Below are 21,075 nucleotides of genomic sequence, written 5' to 3'. Positions count from 1 at the left end.
AATATTCATATTTACCCTTCTGTACTGACTGAAGGGGACCCTTACAAGATTCTAGATCTTTTAGCAGGGTCGCTTGCAGTGGCGTAACGTTGCCTGTTGGCGCCCCAGCCGAAAAAAGCGCCCCCCTATTGGCGCCCCCTCCCCTTTTGGTGCCCCTCCTTAAAATTGAACAAGGCGATTTAAGAGGATACACCGGTAAAATCTCTAAAAAAGTGTGTGTATCTAGAGCAAAACGCGCAGTTTTGCTAGTACTTAAGTTAAGTTTTCAAAATTGTCCCACATTCAAACGACGATTTGGAAACTCAAATCCTGCCCATACACCACCAAGCCTAAAATAAGTGTGTATTTATTTCAGCATATATGTGTTTTGTCAAAAAAGGAGTGTTTAAGCATGAAAATTACTGAACCAAATGTCCCCAGGCCAATCCATTTAGCCAATGTGCAGCAGCATCACATCTGATAAAGTAAAAGTAAAGTAAAAAGTCGGTTGAGCTGAGGGCAAACCAGTTAATAACCCATCTTAAAATCTGCCCAAACAGTAGTCAGGAATGACTTGCTGGGGAAAACATTTAATAATTCTGCAAATACATGTGAAGAGAAGGACTCAGCATGTCATATTTTTTCTGGCAGTGGTGAGGCCTGTCGTTTCTGTAACAGCTTCATTGATTCTCCTGTACACCAGCTCCTATTGTGTCTGGAGGTGCAAGACACCAGTTACCTGCAACTGAAAGAAGAGCTGGGTGGGGCAGAGTCACATTCCTATCTAGATGAAGTGTTAACAAAAAGCAGCACACAAAAAGCATTCATAAGGAGAGTCGAATTTCTTTGGGGACAAAATGATGCTCTCCAGGATTTATCCGACTAGAAAGATCATGAAATAAAGACTCTGCAAACATCTCAGAGAAATATTACCACCATAAAGAACAAAGAGGGAGTATCCTGGACCCCGAAATCCACCACTTTTCTGTACTTTCAGAGGTACCAATGTGGCAGGAAACCAGGGCTCATGCTGCCGCTGAGCTAAAGCAGTAGAGGGGATGGCGGCTTCTCTAGGATCTAACACGTCCTGAAGCAGACCAACACTATGTCCCAACGCACTGGTGTTGGGATGTCTGCCCCCGGTGCCTGTCCGGGTCAATAAAGCAGTCAAGCATCATGTATGTTATGTTGAGCATTCTCAACCAACAAATGTGGGAACTCCCACGAAAAGACCAAAACAGATCTAAAGAGACACTTAACAACATTGGAAAAATAGACTTCAATTTGTTTATATAATTTAAAAAGCGTATATTATTGCCCACGTTAAGGGGCCTGTTAATAATTTAATAAATTATTAGCTATTTTAGATTTAATAATAATCTGGCGCTGGTAAAGTAATGTACAAAATTATGACATAACATCATCACAAATATCTCCAAAATGTCAAAAACGCTATATAATAGAAAAAATAATAATACTGGTGGTTACAAGACGAACAATTTTGTACATATATAAATGACCGGAAACCCTACTAAACATAGAAACACTAGTGCATGGTTTCAGGACATAATATTGTTGTGCCTGATATAGGAGAAACACATTTTTGTTGAGTGTAGAAAGTCAGGAAACAGCGATTAATTGATATATAATATCAAAAAACATATTATATATGTTCAAAACCATACGTGCTATTTTGTAGCCAAAGGAGCTAATTTCCTTATGAGAACCGCATTCCAAGCTTGTGCAATTTCATTTAGCTACACACAATTTATAGTCTTACTTCAAAGCTGTAGCTGTTTGGCCGACGTCCGTCATCCAACCAAACATCATCCACCAATACATATGAAAGTAAGAAATTAGTCCAAATACATGCAAATGTCGCTCAAGGGGCATTGAACAACAAAGCACCACTTTTTATATTAGCAAATGGTGTTTTTTCACCATGAAGTAAAGTAATAAATCTGCTAAGTCAATTTTGAAGAAATTCGACAAATGTTGTCAAAGCGTTCGATTTTTATAGTTCGAGGTAAAACGTCTTTAAATGCGCGGCTCAATTTTTTTTCTTCCTTAATTTTGTTCAGTACCAGTTTTTGATGTAACAAATCTACATGAATTTTTGAAAGATTGAAATACATATTTAAACACATGTTTTCTGTTTTAAGTTTATGTATGTGGTGTAAACATTTTTTCCTTTATATTTTTCAATTTAAACAATTTTTAATAATGCATTTTTTACATTTTGAACATTAGATATATTTTTAAAATCTTTTATAATCAAAATTCAATATTAGATTAAAGTTCATTTTGTAGCGCGATGCACTACTGGGTCGCGCCGCGCATCAAATAATTCTTCTCGCAACCTTAGGTAGATCGGCAAACTGCACCTTTGTGCCTCACCAAGCGGCGAAGGTTTGACATCGAGATAAGAATCAAAGTTCATTTAAAGTTTTTAATTCAAGTTTTCAACCGAAGTTTTCAATTAAAGTTTTCAATTAAAGTTTTCAATTAAAGTTTTCAATTAAAGTTTCATTTAAATATAATAAACTTAACAGCCACGCTGAAAATACATAAAAGCGAAAATCAGAGGCGCGCCGCGCACATTCGCTCCATCATATATCCTAATTCAAAAATCGAGCGCTTACTCAAAATTTCTCAGATTTGCACATTAGTGAGTTAGTAGCTTACTGAAGTTACTGCATGACGACAAACGATTCTACGGTGTCGTTTTCTTGATAAATGCAAATCAAACAATATTTGCACAAATTTCAAGCATCGCTGCTCAATCTGCCATCTATTGTTGTTTCCTGAGGTTTTGATATATTTTTCATAATAGCATAAATAAAACTCAAGAAAACAACAATTTTTTCAAGAAAACAACAATTTTATTTAGTATCAGTTAAAGCAGACAAAAACATATTTTATAAATATAACTAGCGCAAACTTTAGACCATATATCTTCTAAAGGGGACTTGGAGTAGCAAGAGAGTGACCAGAAAGTATATATACTTTTACCAAAAATACGTCGAAATGAATCCAGGGTGATACAGGATCTGAGAGTGCAGACCATAAAGTTTACGCACCCACCCTTGCCTCCTGAATTCTTGGTTAGATAGACAATTATGCAAAATTGGTCGTTTATACTCCAAGTCCCTTTGTTAATAGAAGTAGTATTATTTATGTCTGGAGTTAGCTTCATTCAATAATAAAAATATCAATATAATCAATATTAATATCAATATCAGACTAAACTATCAAATAAATAAATTATCAAATATCAATTATTAATTCACTCTGATTAAAAGTTATAAATTAGGATATCTAATATTTAAGAATTTCAACTACAAGTGGTCGAAAACGCCCAAAATCGATCTGAGATATTTTCAGCTAAAGACTCTGTTGGGTATGTGCACCCAACGGAATTTTGAAAGATTAAATTGCAGGTCTTTGGTGGTGTAGGGGCGGGAGTTAGATTTCACGATCGAAAGGCTATTGGTTCGGTTCCCCGCTGGTGCATCATTAGTCCCTGAGGTGAGCGTCATTGACGCTCAGCTAAGGACTCTATCGGGTCTATGCAGCTTCCCGGTCTGATCAGCCGAATGGAAACCATGTGTGAGGGTTAAATGAGTGTAAAAGGGTCCCCTTCAGTATACGACGGAGTCCGTAGTTTCGTATCCCCCCAGGCTGCTGACATCATGTGTGAACGATCCCTTAGGGCAGGTTTTTAGGTGAAACATTGGTAAAAACACACATGTTGCATCAGTTGTGGTGCTGCAGTGGCTAAAAAATTGGCCTGGGGATATTCGGTTCAGTCATTTTCATGCATTAACATTCCTTTGGTGTAGGGGCGGTATTCAGATTTCACTATCGAAAGATTAGTGGTTAGACTCCCCGCTGGTGCATGATTAGTCCCTGAGGTGAGCGACAGTGACACTCAGCTAAGGACTCTGTCGGGTCTATGCAGCCTCTCGGTCTGCTCAGCCGAATGTTTGGAAACCATATGCGAGGGTTAAATGAGTGACCCTGCCAAGGGTCCCCTTCAGTACAGAAGGGTAAATATGAATATTTTTGAATATTTCCTTGTAAATAATTTAGTAGTACAAATAAGTGAATTGTTGGGACTGAGTGGGGCCGAGATAACTTAAAGCATCCAAGCGTTCATTGGGAGATTGTGGATTCAAGTCAGTGGCATAACGTCGCCTGTTGGCGCCCCCCTGCCGAAAAGGTGCCCCCCTGTTGGCGCCCCCTCTCCTTTTGGTGCCCCTCCCTAAAATTGAACAAATTAGGCAATATAAGAGGATACGCCGGTAATTCAAAATTTTTTCAAAATTGTCCCACATTCAAATGACGATTTGGCGCCCCCCCCCCCCCCCCCCATAAGACAGCGCCCCCCTGCACAGCAGGGTCAGCAGGGCCCTTCGTTACGCCACTGGTTCAAGTCCTGTTCTCAGCAACTAACTTTTCATGGAATGTACTACGCTTACTGCTGTTAATTCAGTGCAGCTGCAGGATTCTTACTTCGAAACGACCACCTACCTTATTTTGATATTCATAACTCAGTCATAATAATTAATAATAATTACAACTTTTATAAACCGCCTTATAGCTAAATCATATAACTCGATATAATTTAATCCTGGAGATAAACTCCAGTGCTTTCTAAAGCGGCTCTTACATTAACTGAGCTTAGTTTAATTGAAAATTAGACATGACAAGTTCATTTTACCTATGTAAATGCAAAATCAATCAAATGCTAGAGAAAAGAAGTATGTTTTAAGTTTGGTCTTGAAAGATGTAACTGACTCAGCTGATCTTATGTCGTATGGCAAGGAATTAAATACTTTAACTGCACAGTGACTAAAAGCTTTCTCTGTGTTTACATAGTTAGGAGAGGGCGGAAAACTAAGGTAAAAATAATCATTATCAAGACGTACATTTTTAAAACTTTGCTGCCTAGGAGATATCAACTCTTTTAAGTAAGGAGGAGCTATATTATTTAAACACTTGTAGGCAAGTAGGGCAATCTTAAAATCTATTCTAAATCTAACTGGTAGAAAATGAACTTTCTTAAGTAGTGGAGTAGTGTGTGCCTTTCTTCCTCTCCCGAAAATAAATCTTACAGCAGAATTTTGCACCTTCTGTAAACGACTTAAATCATAAGAGCTCAGTCCAAAATATACGCTATTGCAATAATCAATTCTAGAGAGTACTAGAGCATGAACAAGCTGAATCTTAAGGTTAAAAGACAGTTTTGATGCAATAAACCACAAATTTCTGATCTGAATATTACATGCTTGAACCACTGACGTAATCTGATCACTCATTGAAAGATAACTGTCCAAATACAGCCCAAGACTCTTCACAGTTCCACTAACAACATGTGGCTCTTGATCCTTAACAATCTGTAGAGAGGCTGGAATATTTGTTGAGTCAAATTTAGAGGATATAACGATGACTTCAGTCTTAGAAGAATTCAGTTGAAGGAAATTCTTTGTCATCCATTTCTTGATATCAGACATACAGTGTTCCATATTGTGCTCTAGCTGTGATGGGTCATCGGAATCAAGAGTGAAATACAGCTGGGTGTCATCAGCATACAAATGAATACAGCACCCATGCATACTTGCAATGTTCTCAAGATCTTTGGTGTACAATATGAATAGCAGGGGGCCAAGGATTGAACCTTGTGGCACACCTATCTCAAGAACAGTTGATGAGGAAGACGAATCCTGGACTTTGACACAAAATGAACGGTTAGCCAAGTAGGACCTGATCCATGTAAGAGCAATGCCTGTAATGCCATAAGCAGATCTTAGCTTCTTGATTAATCTTGGGTGATTGACAGTATCAAAGGCAGCACTCAAATCTAGAAGTAAAAGAACAACTTTAGTTTTCTTGTCAATAGTTATCAAGATGTCGTTATGGATTCTGGTTGTTGCAGTTTCACAGCTATGAAACTTCCTATAGCCGGACTGAACTTTAGAAAGCAAGTTGTTATCCTCAAGATAACTGGTGAGCTGTATAGATACACACTTCTCAATGATTTTTGACAAGAATGAGAGATTGCTAATAGGCCTATAGTTAGATAGAGATTCACCGTCAAGGCCACGTTTCTTCAAACTTGGACGAATGAGAGCCTCCTTAAGTTTTATAGGAAACTCACCTTTAACTAATGATTCATTGACTATAAATGAGATCAGAGGAAGGAGTTCTGGGAGACACTTAATGAGAATCTTTGTAGGTATGGGGTCAAGATCACAGAATTTGTTGGACATATTCTTTATGATGCTTACTAGTTCCTCATCAGACACATGACGGAATTGTACTATCTTTGGGCTATTAGAAAGAGGAACAGATTCATCTGAGTTAGGAGAATCTTCAAGGGATTGTTGTTCTAAATAAATGTTGTTGTATATGTTGTCGACCTTTGATTTAAAGAACTGTGCAAAGTTGTTAGCACTCTCAAGATTTGAAGAGCAAGAAGGTGTAGTAGTACTAACTTTTTCTTTATTGAGCAACTTATTAACGATGGAATAAGTCTTTTTAGCATCACCTGCACTATCTTGTAACCTTGTTTTGTAGAAGTGATCTCTTGTGGATACAATGACTGAGGATGCTCTCTCTGATGCTTTCCTGTACAGTCGTTTATAATCTGGGCAATCATGATTCTTTTGATACAGTCTCTCAATCTTTCTTCTCATTGCTTTTGCTTGTTGACAGTGTGTAGACCACCATTCAGCGTTATGATCTTTTCTTGGGATGAAAGTTTTTTCTTTAGCATGCTTGTCCAAAATACTGCTCAACTCAGACTCATAGATATCAACTGCACTATCGAGGTCATTGAAGCAATCAGTGTCACATAGTTTTGACTTAAGAATGTCCTCAACAAAAGCATCTAGGTCTATGCATGCAATGTTTCTGTAAGTAATTGGTTCTAGAGTGCCTATGGGTGCTGGAGATACATTACAATTAAAAGCAACAAAGTAGTGGTCAGACGATGTGCCAGAATCAGTAATGACAGGATCTAGAACTTCAATGCAATCGTGAGTAAAAGAACCATCCCTGGTAATTACAAGATCTAATATGCCCCCATCTCTGTGTGTTGCAGCTGAAATTTGTTGCACCCACCCACAAGACTTAAGTAGTGAATTAAACCTTTGTGCAACTGAATCATTTTCGTCTTCAATGTGGATATTAAAATCACCCATGATCAAGGGCTTTCCAGGTTTGTCTACTAAATCAACCAAGAGTTGCTCAAAGTCAGTTAGAAATTGGGGGATGTTAGCACTCTGAGATGTGGAGGTGCCAGAACGGTAAATTGAAACAATTCGTAGTATATCTCCAGAAGATGATTTGAAGGTACATTCACAAGACTCAAACGTTTTGAATCGCTTGCACTTCTGAGGAGTCACTTTAAGACTTTTCTTATATAGAACAGCAACACCTCCTCCCCGCCCAGCTCTTGGCTGGCTATGAATGGAATATCCAAGTTCTTTCATCTCAGAAAACTTAGCATTGTCATCTTTTCTCAGCCAAGTTTCTGTAGCACAGCAAATATCAGTATCAAAGTCTTCAAGCAATTGCATGACTCCAGCAGTTTTATTGCATATGGATCTGCAATTGAACAGGGCAAAGTTCATACTCTGACATTCTGACTTAGAGTTTGTAGCTAGTTTTTTGAAGTAAGGATGTTTTGTTTATACCGATTCAATGCCTGTTGCATGATGGGACACTGCTCTGAGCTGGAATGGTGAGTGTTACAGTGAGATGAGACTCTTGGATCTTTTGACAGACTGCAATTGCGACATCTATGTCTGCTAGGGTCTTCCTTGTAATGACAGTCTGATGTTCTATGCCTACCGCTGCAATACATACAAACCAGAGTTTCTTTCTCAGGACAATTTTGGGAAATATGGTGGAGCTTCTGACAATTATAGCACTGCTTGATGATGAATCTATCCTTAACAGGACAAGCACTATTCAGAATGAAGATTTTGCCGTCTCCTGTCAATAGGTTCCTAATCTGAGGAGAGACCTTGATCCCAGCAGTAGTGTACCTTAGTCCAACATTTATGTACACAATTTCAAAGAAATGTTCATTATCTAGCAAGTGTTTAAGTCCAGGATTTTTCAAGGGAATAATATCTAGAAGAGCTTTTTTAGTCTGTAACCGGAAATCTTCAGCGGGTAAACCAGAGCGTTCAATGGTTTCGAATATCTGACTGGGAATATTAGACACAGTGACTTTAGGGAGAGCTTTCTGGGAAAGAGTGATGTGAAAACCAAGTAATTTAATGACATCAGAGTTTTCAATAAGACTTTTAGCCTTCAGCCTATCAGATGAAGATGGAAAAACTAGCGTTATCTTCTTGTGTGAATCTAGTAGGCTAGTTTTCATAGCAATCAATCGTGTGTCATAGAGCAACTCAGATAGAACATCTGGAGCAGATGAAATATCAGCAGAAGGAAAGGGACTATCTAGCACCAATATCTCTTTACTTTCCTTGCCAATTTGATTTATGTTAGCTGACACTTTTCTTGGCTGAGGAGAACTAGCACCACCTACAAGAGCTGCAGAAAAATTGCTGTAAGAGGACAGTGCACTTGGAGACCGGGATTGCAAGTTTTCTTTGTTAACATTAGAAACTTGCTCTTCCTGCAAATGTTCTGGAGCACATAGAGCAAGCTTGTCGACAATAATGCTATGCATTTCCTCACGAAATGATTCCAGAAGGGCAGAGTTGTTTGCCCTCATCAGATGCTCAACTTTGGAGAGAATATCAGGAGCTTCATTATCACCATTATCATGACTCATCACAGGGTTGGACTTAGGAGCATCTACCACAGATGGTACAGGTGGACCAGGTGGAGAAACGTTTTTGGAAGAACGGGTGTCATCTACCAGTGAAATGCAATCTTCACATACGAATAGAAAATAACCCCAACGAGCTTGATCTGCAATCATAGGTCTCACCTTAGCACGGAAGGTATTTGTACAAATGGAGTCAGGAAATTGAACACCGGTTTTTCTGTGACAAGCGGAGTGAAACATCCCATCACAGACATTACAGATAATCGATTCATTCACAGTGTCATTACTCCCACACTGTTTACACGAGCCGTCTTCAAATACAGGAAGTATAACAGAGTTCTTCTTTGGCTTTAGAGTCTTCTTGAGCTTCTTACTGGCCAGGGCCTCGTGCCCCTTTTGGCCCGCCATTGACATTGCTTTAAAATTTAACTTGATGCTAGGCATCTTTTTACCTCAGTTTCAATTTATGTTGGAACAGCTTCGGACTACTAAAATGCTTTTTGTAGCCAGTATGTTTAAAAGATTTTCATCATAATCTAATCTAATTATCATGTTCTATGTATTCACATCGAAAATTTTGACGAAAAGGAGATTTTGACTTTAGGATGGTAATGACGAAAAGGAGATTTTGACGTTAGGATGGTGATGACGAAAAGGAGATGTGGGCTGCTGCTTGGGAAGCTGATTCATCTAGCTCGGTTAATATCAAGAAAAGCAGTTTACAGTACAATAAGTTATCGCTGTGCAAAAAGGCGAGTATTGTGATTTACAAACTTTTTATTTTGAATTGTCTGACTTTTCCATAATTTAAAGGGCCAAGGTTCGCTTGATCGTGTTTCCTTGTGACAATTTAAAAAAAAAGCTGTTGACATTCTATATTGTATTATAGAGCACCTGTAAAGTACTACTACCAAGGACGTAAGGAATTCGGAGCCTATAATACTCAGATCAACCGTCTCTTAAAATATGGGACAACAGAAATGTACAAGTAAGTAAATTCTGGCAATATATATTATATTCAATTCAATTTAATTCAATATTTTGTTTAAAGGGTTTAAATAACTAAATAATTAAATTAAGTCAAATTTTACACAGCAGACTTACACAATATTTAGGCAACATTACCGGTAACCTACATGATTAGCAACGCTCTCATGCTTAAGAAATGAGTTGTGTATTTGCGGATTAATTTACCATCTTACAATACGAAATGCCTAGTCGAAATGAGTTTATGCCACATCATGTTTTCATCGCTCAACCTAGTATGATTGGGGGTGTCCTGTCCATTTTCGAATCCATGAGCTATTGGAATATTAGTGGACATAGTTTTTGGAAAATTAGTGGCAAGGAGAAGACATGCCTTATTATATATATATCTATGATATTAGCGAGCCTTAATATTTACATAATTCTTGGAGATATCTAGAGAAATACAAATTGTGGAATAATGATTGTGCCACCACGTCATAGTTAGGGTAAAATATTATTCTTAAAAATTTTAAAATTAAGAAGATTGCTCTATGACTTAAAATTTAAAATTAAGCTAAAGATAACTAATTTTTAATAGTTGGTTACAGTTTATGACAGTACTGGCATGACCAATGTTATTGTGGCTGGTAAAAGGACCCAGGTCCCAGTTGCCTGTTACCGAACCCCTGGGGACTACAATGTGATAGGATCAGGCTAGAATAACCAGATGTTTCTATGTAGAGCAATTTATTTCTTTCGGAGCTATGGTTACGTGGTATAGCTGGTGGTCATGTTTATCCTTGTGTGCTAATAATCCATCCAGATGCTTAGTGATGTGAGTAAATCATGCCCTTCTACGATATATAACGTTTAACTATAAATTTGTTTTTACCACAGAAACTGTGGCACTAAGGTCAAGAATTAAAAATGTTTACTCTCATTGATCATAGTTAAAGCGTGTTTTTTCCCCAGCACTACTACACAACAAAAACCTGTCGGCCCACCAAGGAAACACGGTCGCAGAACAAAGAGCCCAATTGTGCTCCTCTATTCTGCGATCGTGTGTATTTACTATAAACTAGCTAAATGCAGTTAGTAAAATTTATACTATGTATAATGTAGTATAATGATATTATACAAGGATCAGTGATCTCATAACTTGATTAAATAGTAATATCCGCTAATTTCCTTGTCCATTTTTAAATCGATAAGCCAGAGATTTTGATCCATCGATAGATTTTAATGATGATGCCCGGCAGGAGTCAATTTGGTATGACGAGATCAGAGTATCATTCACTTTTCATGAAAGTTCGACCGCTTCTAGAACCAAAGAAGTTCAACCGGAAAAGTACGTCAATCTCAGCTAGAGAGCAGCTCATTTTAACCCTAAGGTTGGACAGGACAATATAGGGTAGAATCTTGGATGAATATTTATAAATGACGGAATTATCTCTGTCGTCAATCGTTATGAGAAATTTCTCAACTTTTCAGTTGTTTGAACTTTAAATTTCTGTAGAGAGATGAAAAGTCGAATTATTTCTTATCTACATTCAATACTACATTATATATATATATATATATATAAGAGTTATAATGTAAATGTGGAATATCACTTTTTACATCACTAATTGAAGTTAACACCACAGCTACCTGAAGTCTGGGTGTGCGCAAGGGTATCTGGCGAACCAGTTTGTACTATCCCGGTGCAGAGTGTGTAGGATAATAAAGAAGGTTGGTGCGCTTAGTTGCTTATTCTATAGATTCATTGAGCCACTGACACTTTGAGTTTACTTATCACCAGGTATACCTCAGGAACAGAAGTCTATTATATCAAGTAAAAATTGTATTTCAGGTGACAACGGCCATCTCTGTCTGCCTGGCTGAACACGCAGATTTTCGTCCACGGTCGACTGAATGTTGGAAAAAAATTGCTCAGAGATTCCATGAAAGATGGCAGCTGCCGCACTGCATTGGTAATGAAAAAGTCTGACTGAACGGTGGGGAGGCATCTTGGGATGGGGAGGGGGGAGGCGATCTATTGACGTTGATATATATATATATAATTATCTTTGATTGGACGCCGGGAGCTGAGGGTCTCGAGTTGGTGAATCATGGAAATTGATGCTATAGCGTTTCCTTAAAGAAGAGAGGAATAGAGTGAGATCAAACGATATTTGTTGCAGTTTGAAGATCATTGCTCATATTATGCAATTCTACAGTAACTATGGGAAGTTTTTAATCTTGACTTCCCGAAACGACCATTTTTCAAACTTCAAATGCTCTCCTCGTACAGTTTTTATTGGATCATTCTGAAAGCAGGCAAAAACTATACGCCACAGGGTGGCATTTCACACACAGAAATCCGAAACTTAGCCTAGTTAAGGTTCGCCACAGTTTCAAAAATTCACGAATTAAATTTCGATGTTTTTGAGTAGCATAAATTTTAGGAGTATGATTTAAACATTCAGAGCCGACCAATTTTATTATCCTCGTCTGTCCTGAGACAGAAGAGGCATTTACACATGTCATTTCAGGGGCAGTGGACGGCAAGCATTGCTTCATTACAAAATTTGGGAAAACTGGAAGTTACACGATTAATTATCACGGATGGCCGTCTGTTATTCTCCTCGCAGTGTGTGACGCTGATTATATGTAAGTGCTATTTTCACATGTCATCTTTAAAAAAATGGTTCAACTTAAATGCTAGTGTAGTGAAGAACATTGTCACTTCTCCTCTTCAACCAAGATTATGTAGCCAGATTCCTACTAACTTATTGAAATGAGATATGTAATCTTAAAACAATATCATATGTACCGCTCATGAATATCGTTTTTTGCATGCTTTCAATAAAAATTGCTGCATTCTGCAAAAAACAGGAATGGGTAGATTGGAGTTAAAACTTGCGAGGATTGCGGGCGATCTATGAGAGATGTAACTTAAATGCTAACATCATTCTCTAACTTCTTTACTACAATTACTTATTCAGAATCCGTCATTTTAACGTTGGAAGCTTTGGCGGTCGATCAGACGGAGGAATCTGGTCAGAGGACAGACTGGGACGAGGACTGGCCTCCGGAGAATTCCTAGAACGGGGTTTTATACCTGCTGCTGAGATTCTGCCGAATGATGATCAGGTAAGAACTGATGATAATATGCGAACACTCGTGAATACCAAATGCTCGAGGCTTCATTAACTCAGTAAATACTTTACCCGGAATCCCAGCCCTTGAACATGATTACCGTTTTAACAATGGAACAGGGTGTGTTCATAGAAAGATTTAATTTAACCCCGCTTTCGGACTTTGATGGGGGGCCTTGATTGGAGAGTGGTTCTGGGCGCTAAAAACAGCGCCATTGGTCTGCATCCTTTAGGACATAAAAATATGAGCTCATATGTTATCTAGGCTGTAAGATACTTAATTAATATAATGTTTACGTCTTCTTTTCAGGAGCGACTTGGTAGAGTCAATTACTACATTGTCGGTGACGATGCCTTTCCCCTTCATGCTCATTGTATGAAGCCGTACAGGGGGAAGGTGTCAAAATCTCAGCGGATGACAAACTATAGGTTATCCAGGTACTGGAACGTCACGAATTAAATAAATAAATAAATTGTAGCCTCGACAATTCAGAAAACTACATCTAATTAGATTAGACAGTCATGATTGTTTTTGTATGAATTGATCAAGAATTACCGTTTGTGCTCTTTGAGCTGTTTTCCTGTATTTTCCTGTAAAGTGATCATCGCAAAACTGAAAACTTTTGTAGAACCTTATGTAGATTGAATTGTACACTGTTTCAGAGGCAGGATGGTCATAGAGTGCGTCTTCGGACACCTATCAAGGAAATGGAAGATCCTGAGTCACCTGACCACAAATGAGGAGGTGACTAGGCTGATTCTGAAAAGCTGTGTGCATCTGCACAATTTCTTGCGGATATCACGCTTGGACGACGCAGACGAGTAAGTAAGATTCAGTCTCCTCCTCATGACTCGAATTTGTTAAAACTGGGTCAGTTATTTAGTGAAGAATGTTTACCGTTAAATTGTGGCTGTTGTCTGTGACATCGTTTCCAAGTGGGGAACATGGTTTATTTTTAATTAATTTTATCATAAGAACAGGTCCAGCTAGTCCAGCTTTATTATTAATTGTATATGATGCAGAGTCTGTGAAAACTGTTCATTTCAGGCTGGAACTGATTGAAACCCCTCCTTCGGAGCTCTTCGGACGCAGCTTGTCCCTCGACGATTCTCCTAACCATCTTGTGGATTCTGGGGAGAGGACAAGGACAAGATTGCACTATTATTTTAATTATGTCAACCCGATTGAGATCCAGAGATAAGTTATGGCTTCCCATCTTAGACCACAACTCAGCTCTTTATCTGCATAAAAGAAACACCACCCGCCAGATTAAATTCACTTAAATTCCATCATTTGTATTAGGTCAATGAAACTGCATACATAACAAGCTTAGACATTTCCTCGAATACACCTGGAAAAAAATGGATGTATACTTTTGGAAGTACATAGAATCTCCTGGGAGACCCTATAAAAAATCTTCGCATTTTTCTATTGGCGTTTTTATAAAACCTGATAAATAGAGCTCCTGATCAACGATACTCATCGTTTTAGCATCCAATCCTCTCAGAATGGTAAGAATTTGAATTTTAGAGTTGCTTTTAAAGGGTTCTAAAACTTAACTCACTTCAAATTTAAGCAAATATATGGCCTGATATGTGCTCAGTATTTTGTTACACGTGTAATTGTATTTGTAACACGTGTATTTTTAAAGATTGGTAATTTTACACTTGTAATTATTTTTGTAATACGTGCATGTATTGTTTTGACTAACACGTGTACTTTTCTAGAACGTGTTTTTTAAATGTCCTCCGCAAGTGACAAGCAGTCCACACGGCCAATGTTGCGTGAACTGCTGTCTGCTACGGTGATCTTATTCACACAAAAGGAATAAACTAAGAATAATGTTCATTTATTTATCATACTGTGCTATGTTTTCACGTATTTGATTTAATATCTTTATCTGCCTAAAAGAATTGTGTTATCATTTAGTCATCAAGCTTCGGTAACTTGAGCTTCGTTAACTCTAGTTTCGCTAATGTCCCAAAAACCATGTCCGCTAATGTCCCAATAGCTCATGGATTCAAAAGGGGACAAGTACACTTGCGGACATGGCACTAAGACTGATGGTCAACATAATTTTCATTCGATTATCATGCCGTGCTATGTTTTCATGTATTTGATTTAATATCTTTATCTGCCTAAAAGAATTGTGTTATCATTAAGTCATCAAGCTTCGTAAACTCTACATTTTCAATAGCTGTGGGCTAAACAAGTTTCGCCATATTTCAGTCACCGTTAATCTTGTTATCATTATATCTGGTGTTTTTTTAACCGAACCAATGCATCATATTCCAGTCCCGCCAAATTGTGGCAAATACTGGCAAATTTTTAAAAATTTTCTAATTTGCCGCAGACGCGATTACTGAAACCTTATGAAAGCTTTCGGCGCGGCTGACATTGTCATGCTTTCAGGCGCGCGACGTTTCAGGCGCGCGACGTTTCAGGCGCGCTACGTTTCAATTTCACTCATAGGTGGGCACACCACTGTAAGGTTGGTTTGGTGTTGTGCCTTCGCAGTTTAACTGTATCTTTACTCTATGCTACACACTTAATCCAGTACTTCAGTAGAAATCACGTGATTCCCATTTAAGGAGATCACGTGATGCCCATTTAAGGATATCACGTGATTCCCATTTAAGGAGATCACGTGAGTGTGAAATATAAAACCCGATACTAAAAGTAAAACGTGAAATTTCAATCAAAGCTTTTTAATCTCAACACTTATTTTACTTCTGACATTCCAACAGCCTGGTACCTCGAGAAATGCCAGATTTTTCAACTGAGCCACTAAAAAAGTTCAATCCCATAACGAAAACGATAGTGGATCTGACAGAAGTGTCACTAGATAAGCACTGTGGAGATCATTAGATGCAATAAAGAATATAGAGAGCGTAGAGACTAGAGAATACGATGTAATGCTGTGAGAATACACTTCCTCTTTACTTTCTAAGTTCCAGGTATGATAGCACAGTCTCAACAGTTAACGCAGTTACAGCAAACCATCCGAACACCTGTAATAGTAGAGGTAATTAATTACTAGGTACAGTAGGTTAACTAATTACATTTGATTTTATTATTGTATTCATTGTTTCTGATCCATATAAGAATTTTCATTTTGTTATCCGGGGGGGGGGGGGGGGGGGGGGGGGGGGCTGGCATGTTGTGAGGCATTTACAAATACCGGTACAAGACAAGTGTGCGCGGAAATTCCCGTCGGATATAGCAACGACCAGATTAAGACCAGATTTGGTTCTTTTCTCGAAAGCTTCCAAGAGAGTAATCTGGTGGGAGCTTACAGTACCGTCGGAAGAGAGAATAGCTGCATCCCATGAGCTGAAGCTTGATCGGTATAACAGTCTACAAGCGGAAATACAAGCTAATGGGTGGTCATGTTTCAGCTTTGCTGTTGAGGTTGGTGCTAGAGGTGTGGTCGCAGCAAGTTTGGAGTGTGCATCAAGGAAGATTGGTCTGACTGGGAGAGCCCTCAAGAAGTTGGTCAGAGATTGTGGGAAGGATGCAGCCCATTGTTCAAGATGGATTTATCTGCTGTCTAGGAAAAGAGAGTGGGAGATGAGAGCTGTTTGAGCTTTATGACTTCACCTAACAGCCAGAGGTGCCATAAGCTAACTCGTCGTAAATCGCGAGCTCTAGCAGGTATCCTCGGGTGATTGTCAGATCAGATGGTGGTCCAAGAGAGACTGCTGGGGCACCTGACAGAAAACCGTTATCGCAATGAAAGCCCCGAAACGGTGTCAGGTTTGTGACTGAAGATTCTGATCAAGCTCAGGGTTGAGTCTACACAGTGTCGCCACTTGCCGATGCCAGTTGATGCGAGAAGACACTGATGTAAGTGGGAAGTTATGTCTAAGAAACAGCGTGTGGTTCGGGTGCCGGTTGAACGCATGTAAAAGGGAGGGTATATCCGTATTTCGCTGCTAGTGATGCAGTCCTTAGCCCGGTAGCTAAGGCTTCCCCGTTTCTCGCTCGTTTGTGCTCCGATGGGCTTGTGACCTCTGCGGGGGTCAAGTGCAGGATGAGGGACATGGCTGACCAGGAGAAGGTTGTTTTTGGGAGATAGAGTAAGGTTGGTTTGGTGTTGTGCCTTCGCAGTTTAACTGTATCTTTACTCTATGCTACTTTATGATACTGCTGGGATTGGCCAGCTACCGTGGGGTAAGGCCCACCTGATTTGAACAGATGCTACGCTTGGAATTGGCTTCTGGGTTGGGTTGAGATCCGTGCCTGCAGCGGTTACTGCAATAGAGAGGTGTGATGGGGTTTTAACGAGCGGAGACCTCAGTCCACATCGGTCCTGCGCCTCCTGCCTCTCTAAGGTTCCGGGAGTCCCTATTTAGGGACGAGTTGCCCGGGTGAAAATAAAGGCTTTGTGGACACCCACCACGTCCTGCCACGAATCAGAAAAGGACTTATACAAACAGTCGAGAACTCTCGACCCCTGATTCTGATGTAGCAGAGGAGTTTAGCTGCGTGTGTGGTCGACGCTTTACAACGGAAAGGGGTAGGAACATTCATCGAGGAAGGATGAAGTGCTCTTGGGAAGGGGAGCAACCGTTAGATGTTGCATCTGTAAGTTCGGTGGAGGTACCTGGCCAGGACGATAACCACAGTGCCAGGGATATCCAGGCCCTTCTTTCAAAGAGTTCTTCTATTGACCCACCTGCCCCTAAGAAGCCCAAGGTGAAGTGGCCGGCCGCAAAGGATGAGAGGTGGGTAGAGTTTGATGTGAGTGTTAGTAAGAGAGTGAGACAGGAGCAGAAGGGGAAGCCATTCCAGGAGAAGATGGTGAGCCATTGCGACACGGTGTATGATGATGGTGTGAAATGGTTTGGGCTCGTGATTGATGGTGCAGAGTCAGGTAAAGGTCTCAGGTTTGCCAACAGGAGACAGGAGGAGATTGATAAGTTGGTCATTGAGAGGAGAGTGCTGAGGAGGAAAGCCAGGAAAGCTTGTTCCCAGTCTGTAAAGGATGGTTTCAATGCTTTGCTTAGAGGCCTGGCAGAGAAGCTGTGTAAGTTGAGAAGAGCAGAGGCAAGGAGGAAGAAGCAGAGAGAAGTGAGGAGACAGAGAGGTGGGTTTACTCGAGATCCTTTCAAGGCTATTAAAGGTATTCTTGAACCAAGCCCTGTGGGAGAGTTAAAGTGTAGTAAGGAGGAGTTAGACAACCACCTGTCTAATACGTATAGTGATGCCAGTCGGGCAGTTCCTCTTGGCGTTCTGAATGGGTTACCTGAGGCAGCTCCTAGCCCAACTGTGGGGTTTGACATCAGGAATATAACCAAGAAGGAGTTCGACGAGGTTGTTAAGAAAGCCAGAGGTAAGAGTTCACCTGGTAACAACGGCATCCCGTATACGGTGTACAAGAGGTGTCCAGGAATATCTCAGAACTTGTGGCATGTGCTGAGAGGAGGCTACAAGGCTGAGGAGTACCCAGACAACTGTAGGTACTTTGAAGGGATCTACATTCCTAAGGCGGATGGAGATTTTGGACCCAGCACAGGACGGCCTATATCGCTAGGAAACATTCAGGGGAAGATATACCTCGCTGTGTTGGCGAAAAGATTAACCAACTTTGTTGTCGCTAACGGGTATGTGGATCTCTCTGTGCAGAAGGGTGGAGTTCCTGGTGTACACGGATGTACAGAGCACTTTGGAGCTATGTGGGAGGTGCTCAAAGATGCTAGAGTTAAGAGAAAGGATCTGAGTGTTGTCTGGTTAGACTTGGCGAATGCTTACGGGGCTGTTCCACATTTACTTATTGTGAAAGCACTCCGCTTCTATCATATCCCCGAGAAAGTTATCAACATCGTAATCAAATACTTCTCGGAGGTTTACGGAAGATTCTCCTCTAAAACAGTGACATCAGAGTGGCAGCAGTTCGAGATAGGAATATTTATGGGCTGTGTCATCTCGGTGATCTTGTTTGTGCTATGCATGAACCTTTCTGACGAGTACTTGAAGATGAAGGTACCCAGGAGTGTCGAGTACATTAAGGATGGAACAGCTATACCACCCCTTAAGCTGTTTATGGATGATAGCTGCCTTACCACGGCTAAAATGGTAGATATGCAAACCCTGCTTGATGTTTATCAGGAGTTCGTTGTGTGGTCAAGGTTCAAGCTTAAGTCGTCTAAGTCTAGGGCACTAGTCTACCAGAAGGGAGTGACAGTGGAGTGGGTTGTAGAGAGTTCAGAAGGTAGTCAGGCGAGGTTGCAGCTTAGCGGGGAGGTGATCCCGAATGTATCTGAGAAACCAATCAAGTTTCTAGGGAGGTGGATTCGGGCAGAAGGAAAGGACAAAGCTATAATCGAGAAAACACACGAGGATCTTGTTACATACCTCAGTAGACTCGATCTTAGCTCCCTCACCGGCCTGCAGAAATGTTGGGGGTATCAGTATATGGTCCTTCCAAAGATGAAGTGGCCACTTGCCATTTATGATATCCCGATCAGCACTGTTTCTCGCTGGGAGCAAACAACTAACAGTCATCTCAGAAAATGGCTAGGAGTGGGACACACGCTTAGTAGCTCTTGCCTGTTTAGTCATTCATCCAGTGTTGCTCTCCCCATCGACAGCCTAACCGACACTTGGAAAGTAGAAAAGTGCCGTCTCTTGCAGTCATATCAAACATCTCAGGATGCTTTGATCAGAGCGGTGCAACCCCAGGTGCGGTCTGGGAGAGTTTGGAAGGCAGATGCTCAGCTTCACGAAGCTGAAAGAGACTTGGTGTGTGAGTCAGTGCGAGGTATGGTGCAACCTCTTAGTAGAGCGGGAATTGGTTTCGGTGATTGGAAGAAGCCCTGGGAGAAGATGTCAGAAAAGGAGCAGCAGAGGGAGGTGTTGGATAGGGTTAAGGAGAACATCAGGAAGGAAAGAGAGGTGCAGTTGGGTACGTTGGAGATGCAGTCCAGGTGGGGTAATTGGAGAGAGCTGGTAACAAGGACTGACATGAGCTGGCACACGCTCTTCAAGTATGGGGACTCATTAATCGGTTTTCTGCTTAGTGCTGTGTATGGCACGCTTGTTACACCAGCTTTAGCATCCAAGTGGAGCGAGGATGAGGATGGGATGTGCAAGCTGTGTGGTGACAAGTTGGGAACTGTGCCGCATATTCTGGCTGGTTGTCCTGTGGCACTAAGTCAAGGGAGATACCGATGGCGCCACGATAAGGTGCTTAAACAAATAGCAGACCAAGTGAAATTCCATTGTGAGCGGAGAGTCAACAAGAGGAAGAGCTATTGTGTCACTCGGAAAGCCATTGAGTTTGTTCCAGCAGGAGGGAGGTTTAAGGAGGTGAAGAGGTCGAAAGTCAGTGAGTTTGGGATTCTGAGTGGGGCCACTGATTGGATAGTATTAGCAGACCTGGATGAGCAGCTGAAATTCCCGTCGGATATAGCAACGACCAGATTAAGACCAGATTTGGTTCTTTTCTCGAAAGCTTCCAAGAGAGTAATCTGGTGGGAGCTTACAGTACCGTCGGAAGAGAGAATAGCTGCATCCCATGAGCTGAAGCTTGATCGGTATAACAGTCTACAAGCGGAAATACAAGCTAATGGGTGGTCATGTTTCAGCTTTGCTGTTGAGGTTGGTGCTAGAGGTGTGGTCGCAGCAAGTTTGGAGTGTGCATCAAGGAAGATTGGTCTGACTGGGAGAGCCCTCAAGAAGTTGGTCAGAGATTGTGGGAAGGATGCAGCCCATTGTTCAAGATGGATTTATCTGCTGTCTAGGAAAAGAGAGTGGGAGATGAGAGCTGTTTGAGCTTTATGACTTCACCTAACAGCCAGAGGTGCCATAAGCTAACTCGTCGTAAATCGCGAGCTCTAGCAGGTATCCTCGGGTGATTGTCAGATCAGATGGTGGTCCAAGAGAGACTGCTGGGGCACCTGACAGAAAACCGTATCGCAATGAAAGCCCCGAAACGGTGTCAGGTTTGTGACTGAAGATTCTGATCAAGCTCAGGGTTGAGTCTACACAGTGTCGCCACTTGCCGATGCCAGTTGATGCGAGAAGACACTGATGTAAGTGGGAAGTTATGTCTAAGAAACAGCGTGTGGTTCGGGTGCCGGTTGAACGCATGTAAAAGGGAGGGTATATCCGTATTTCGCTGCTAGTGATGCAGTCCTTAGCCCGGTAGCTAAGGCTTCCCCGTTTCTCGCTCG

The 21,075-nt window shown here is 40.7% G+C and overlaps 2 protein-coding genes across 2 annotated transcripts; both read left to right on the top strand.

Moving 5' to 3' along the window:
- The first annotated feature begins 9,375 nt into the window (after positions 1–9,375).
- On the top strand, positions 9,376–14,246 carry LOC134823776 (uncharacterized). The gene is made up of 10 exons (XM_063835336.1): positions 9,376–9,540; positions 9,678–9,776; positions 11,017–11,148; positions 11,404–11,488; positions 11,610–11,730; positions 12,292–12,409; positions 12,745–12,892; positions 13,208–13,335; positions 13,561–13,719; positions 13,946–14,246. The coding sequence occupies exons 1-10, from the start codon at positions 9,428–9,430 to the stop codon at positions 14,097–14,099; spliced, it is 1,257 nt and encodes a 418-aa protein (XP_063691406.1). The 5' UTR covers positions 9,376–9,427; the 3' UTR covers positions 14,100–14,246.
- A 3,194-nt stretch (positions 14,247–17,440) lies between these two features.
- On the top strand, positions 17,441–20,674 carry LOC134823601 (uncharacterized). Its single transcript, XM_063835134.1, has one exon. The coding sequence runs from the start codon at positions 17,441–17,443 to the stop codon at positions 20,672–20,674; it is 3,234 nt and encodes a 1,077-aa protein (XP_063691204.1).
- The last annotated feature ends 401 nt before the right edge of the window (positions 20,675–21,075 follow it).

The sequence above is a fragment of the Bolinopsis microptera genome, chromosome 11, assembly GCF_026151205.1.
Source record: "Bolinopsis microptera isolate Bmic1 chromosome 11, MBARI_Bmic_1.0, whole genome shotgun sequence".
Lineage (NCBI taxonomy): Eukaryota > Metazoa > Ctenophora > Tentaculata > Lobata > Bolinopsidae > Bolinopsis > Bolinopsis microptera.
The sequence above is the reverse complement of the archived record's forward strand: the minus strand, read 5'-3'. Positions and strand labels throughout refer to the sequence as shown.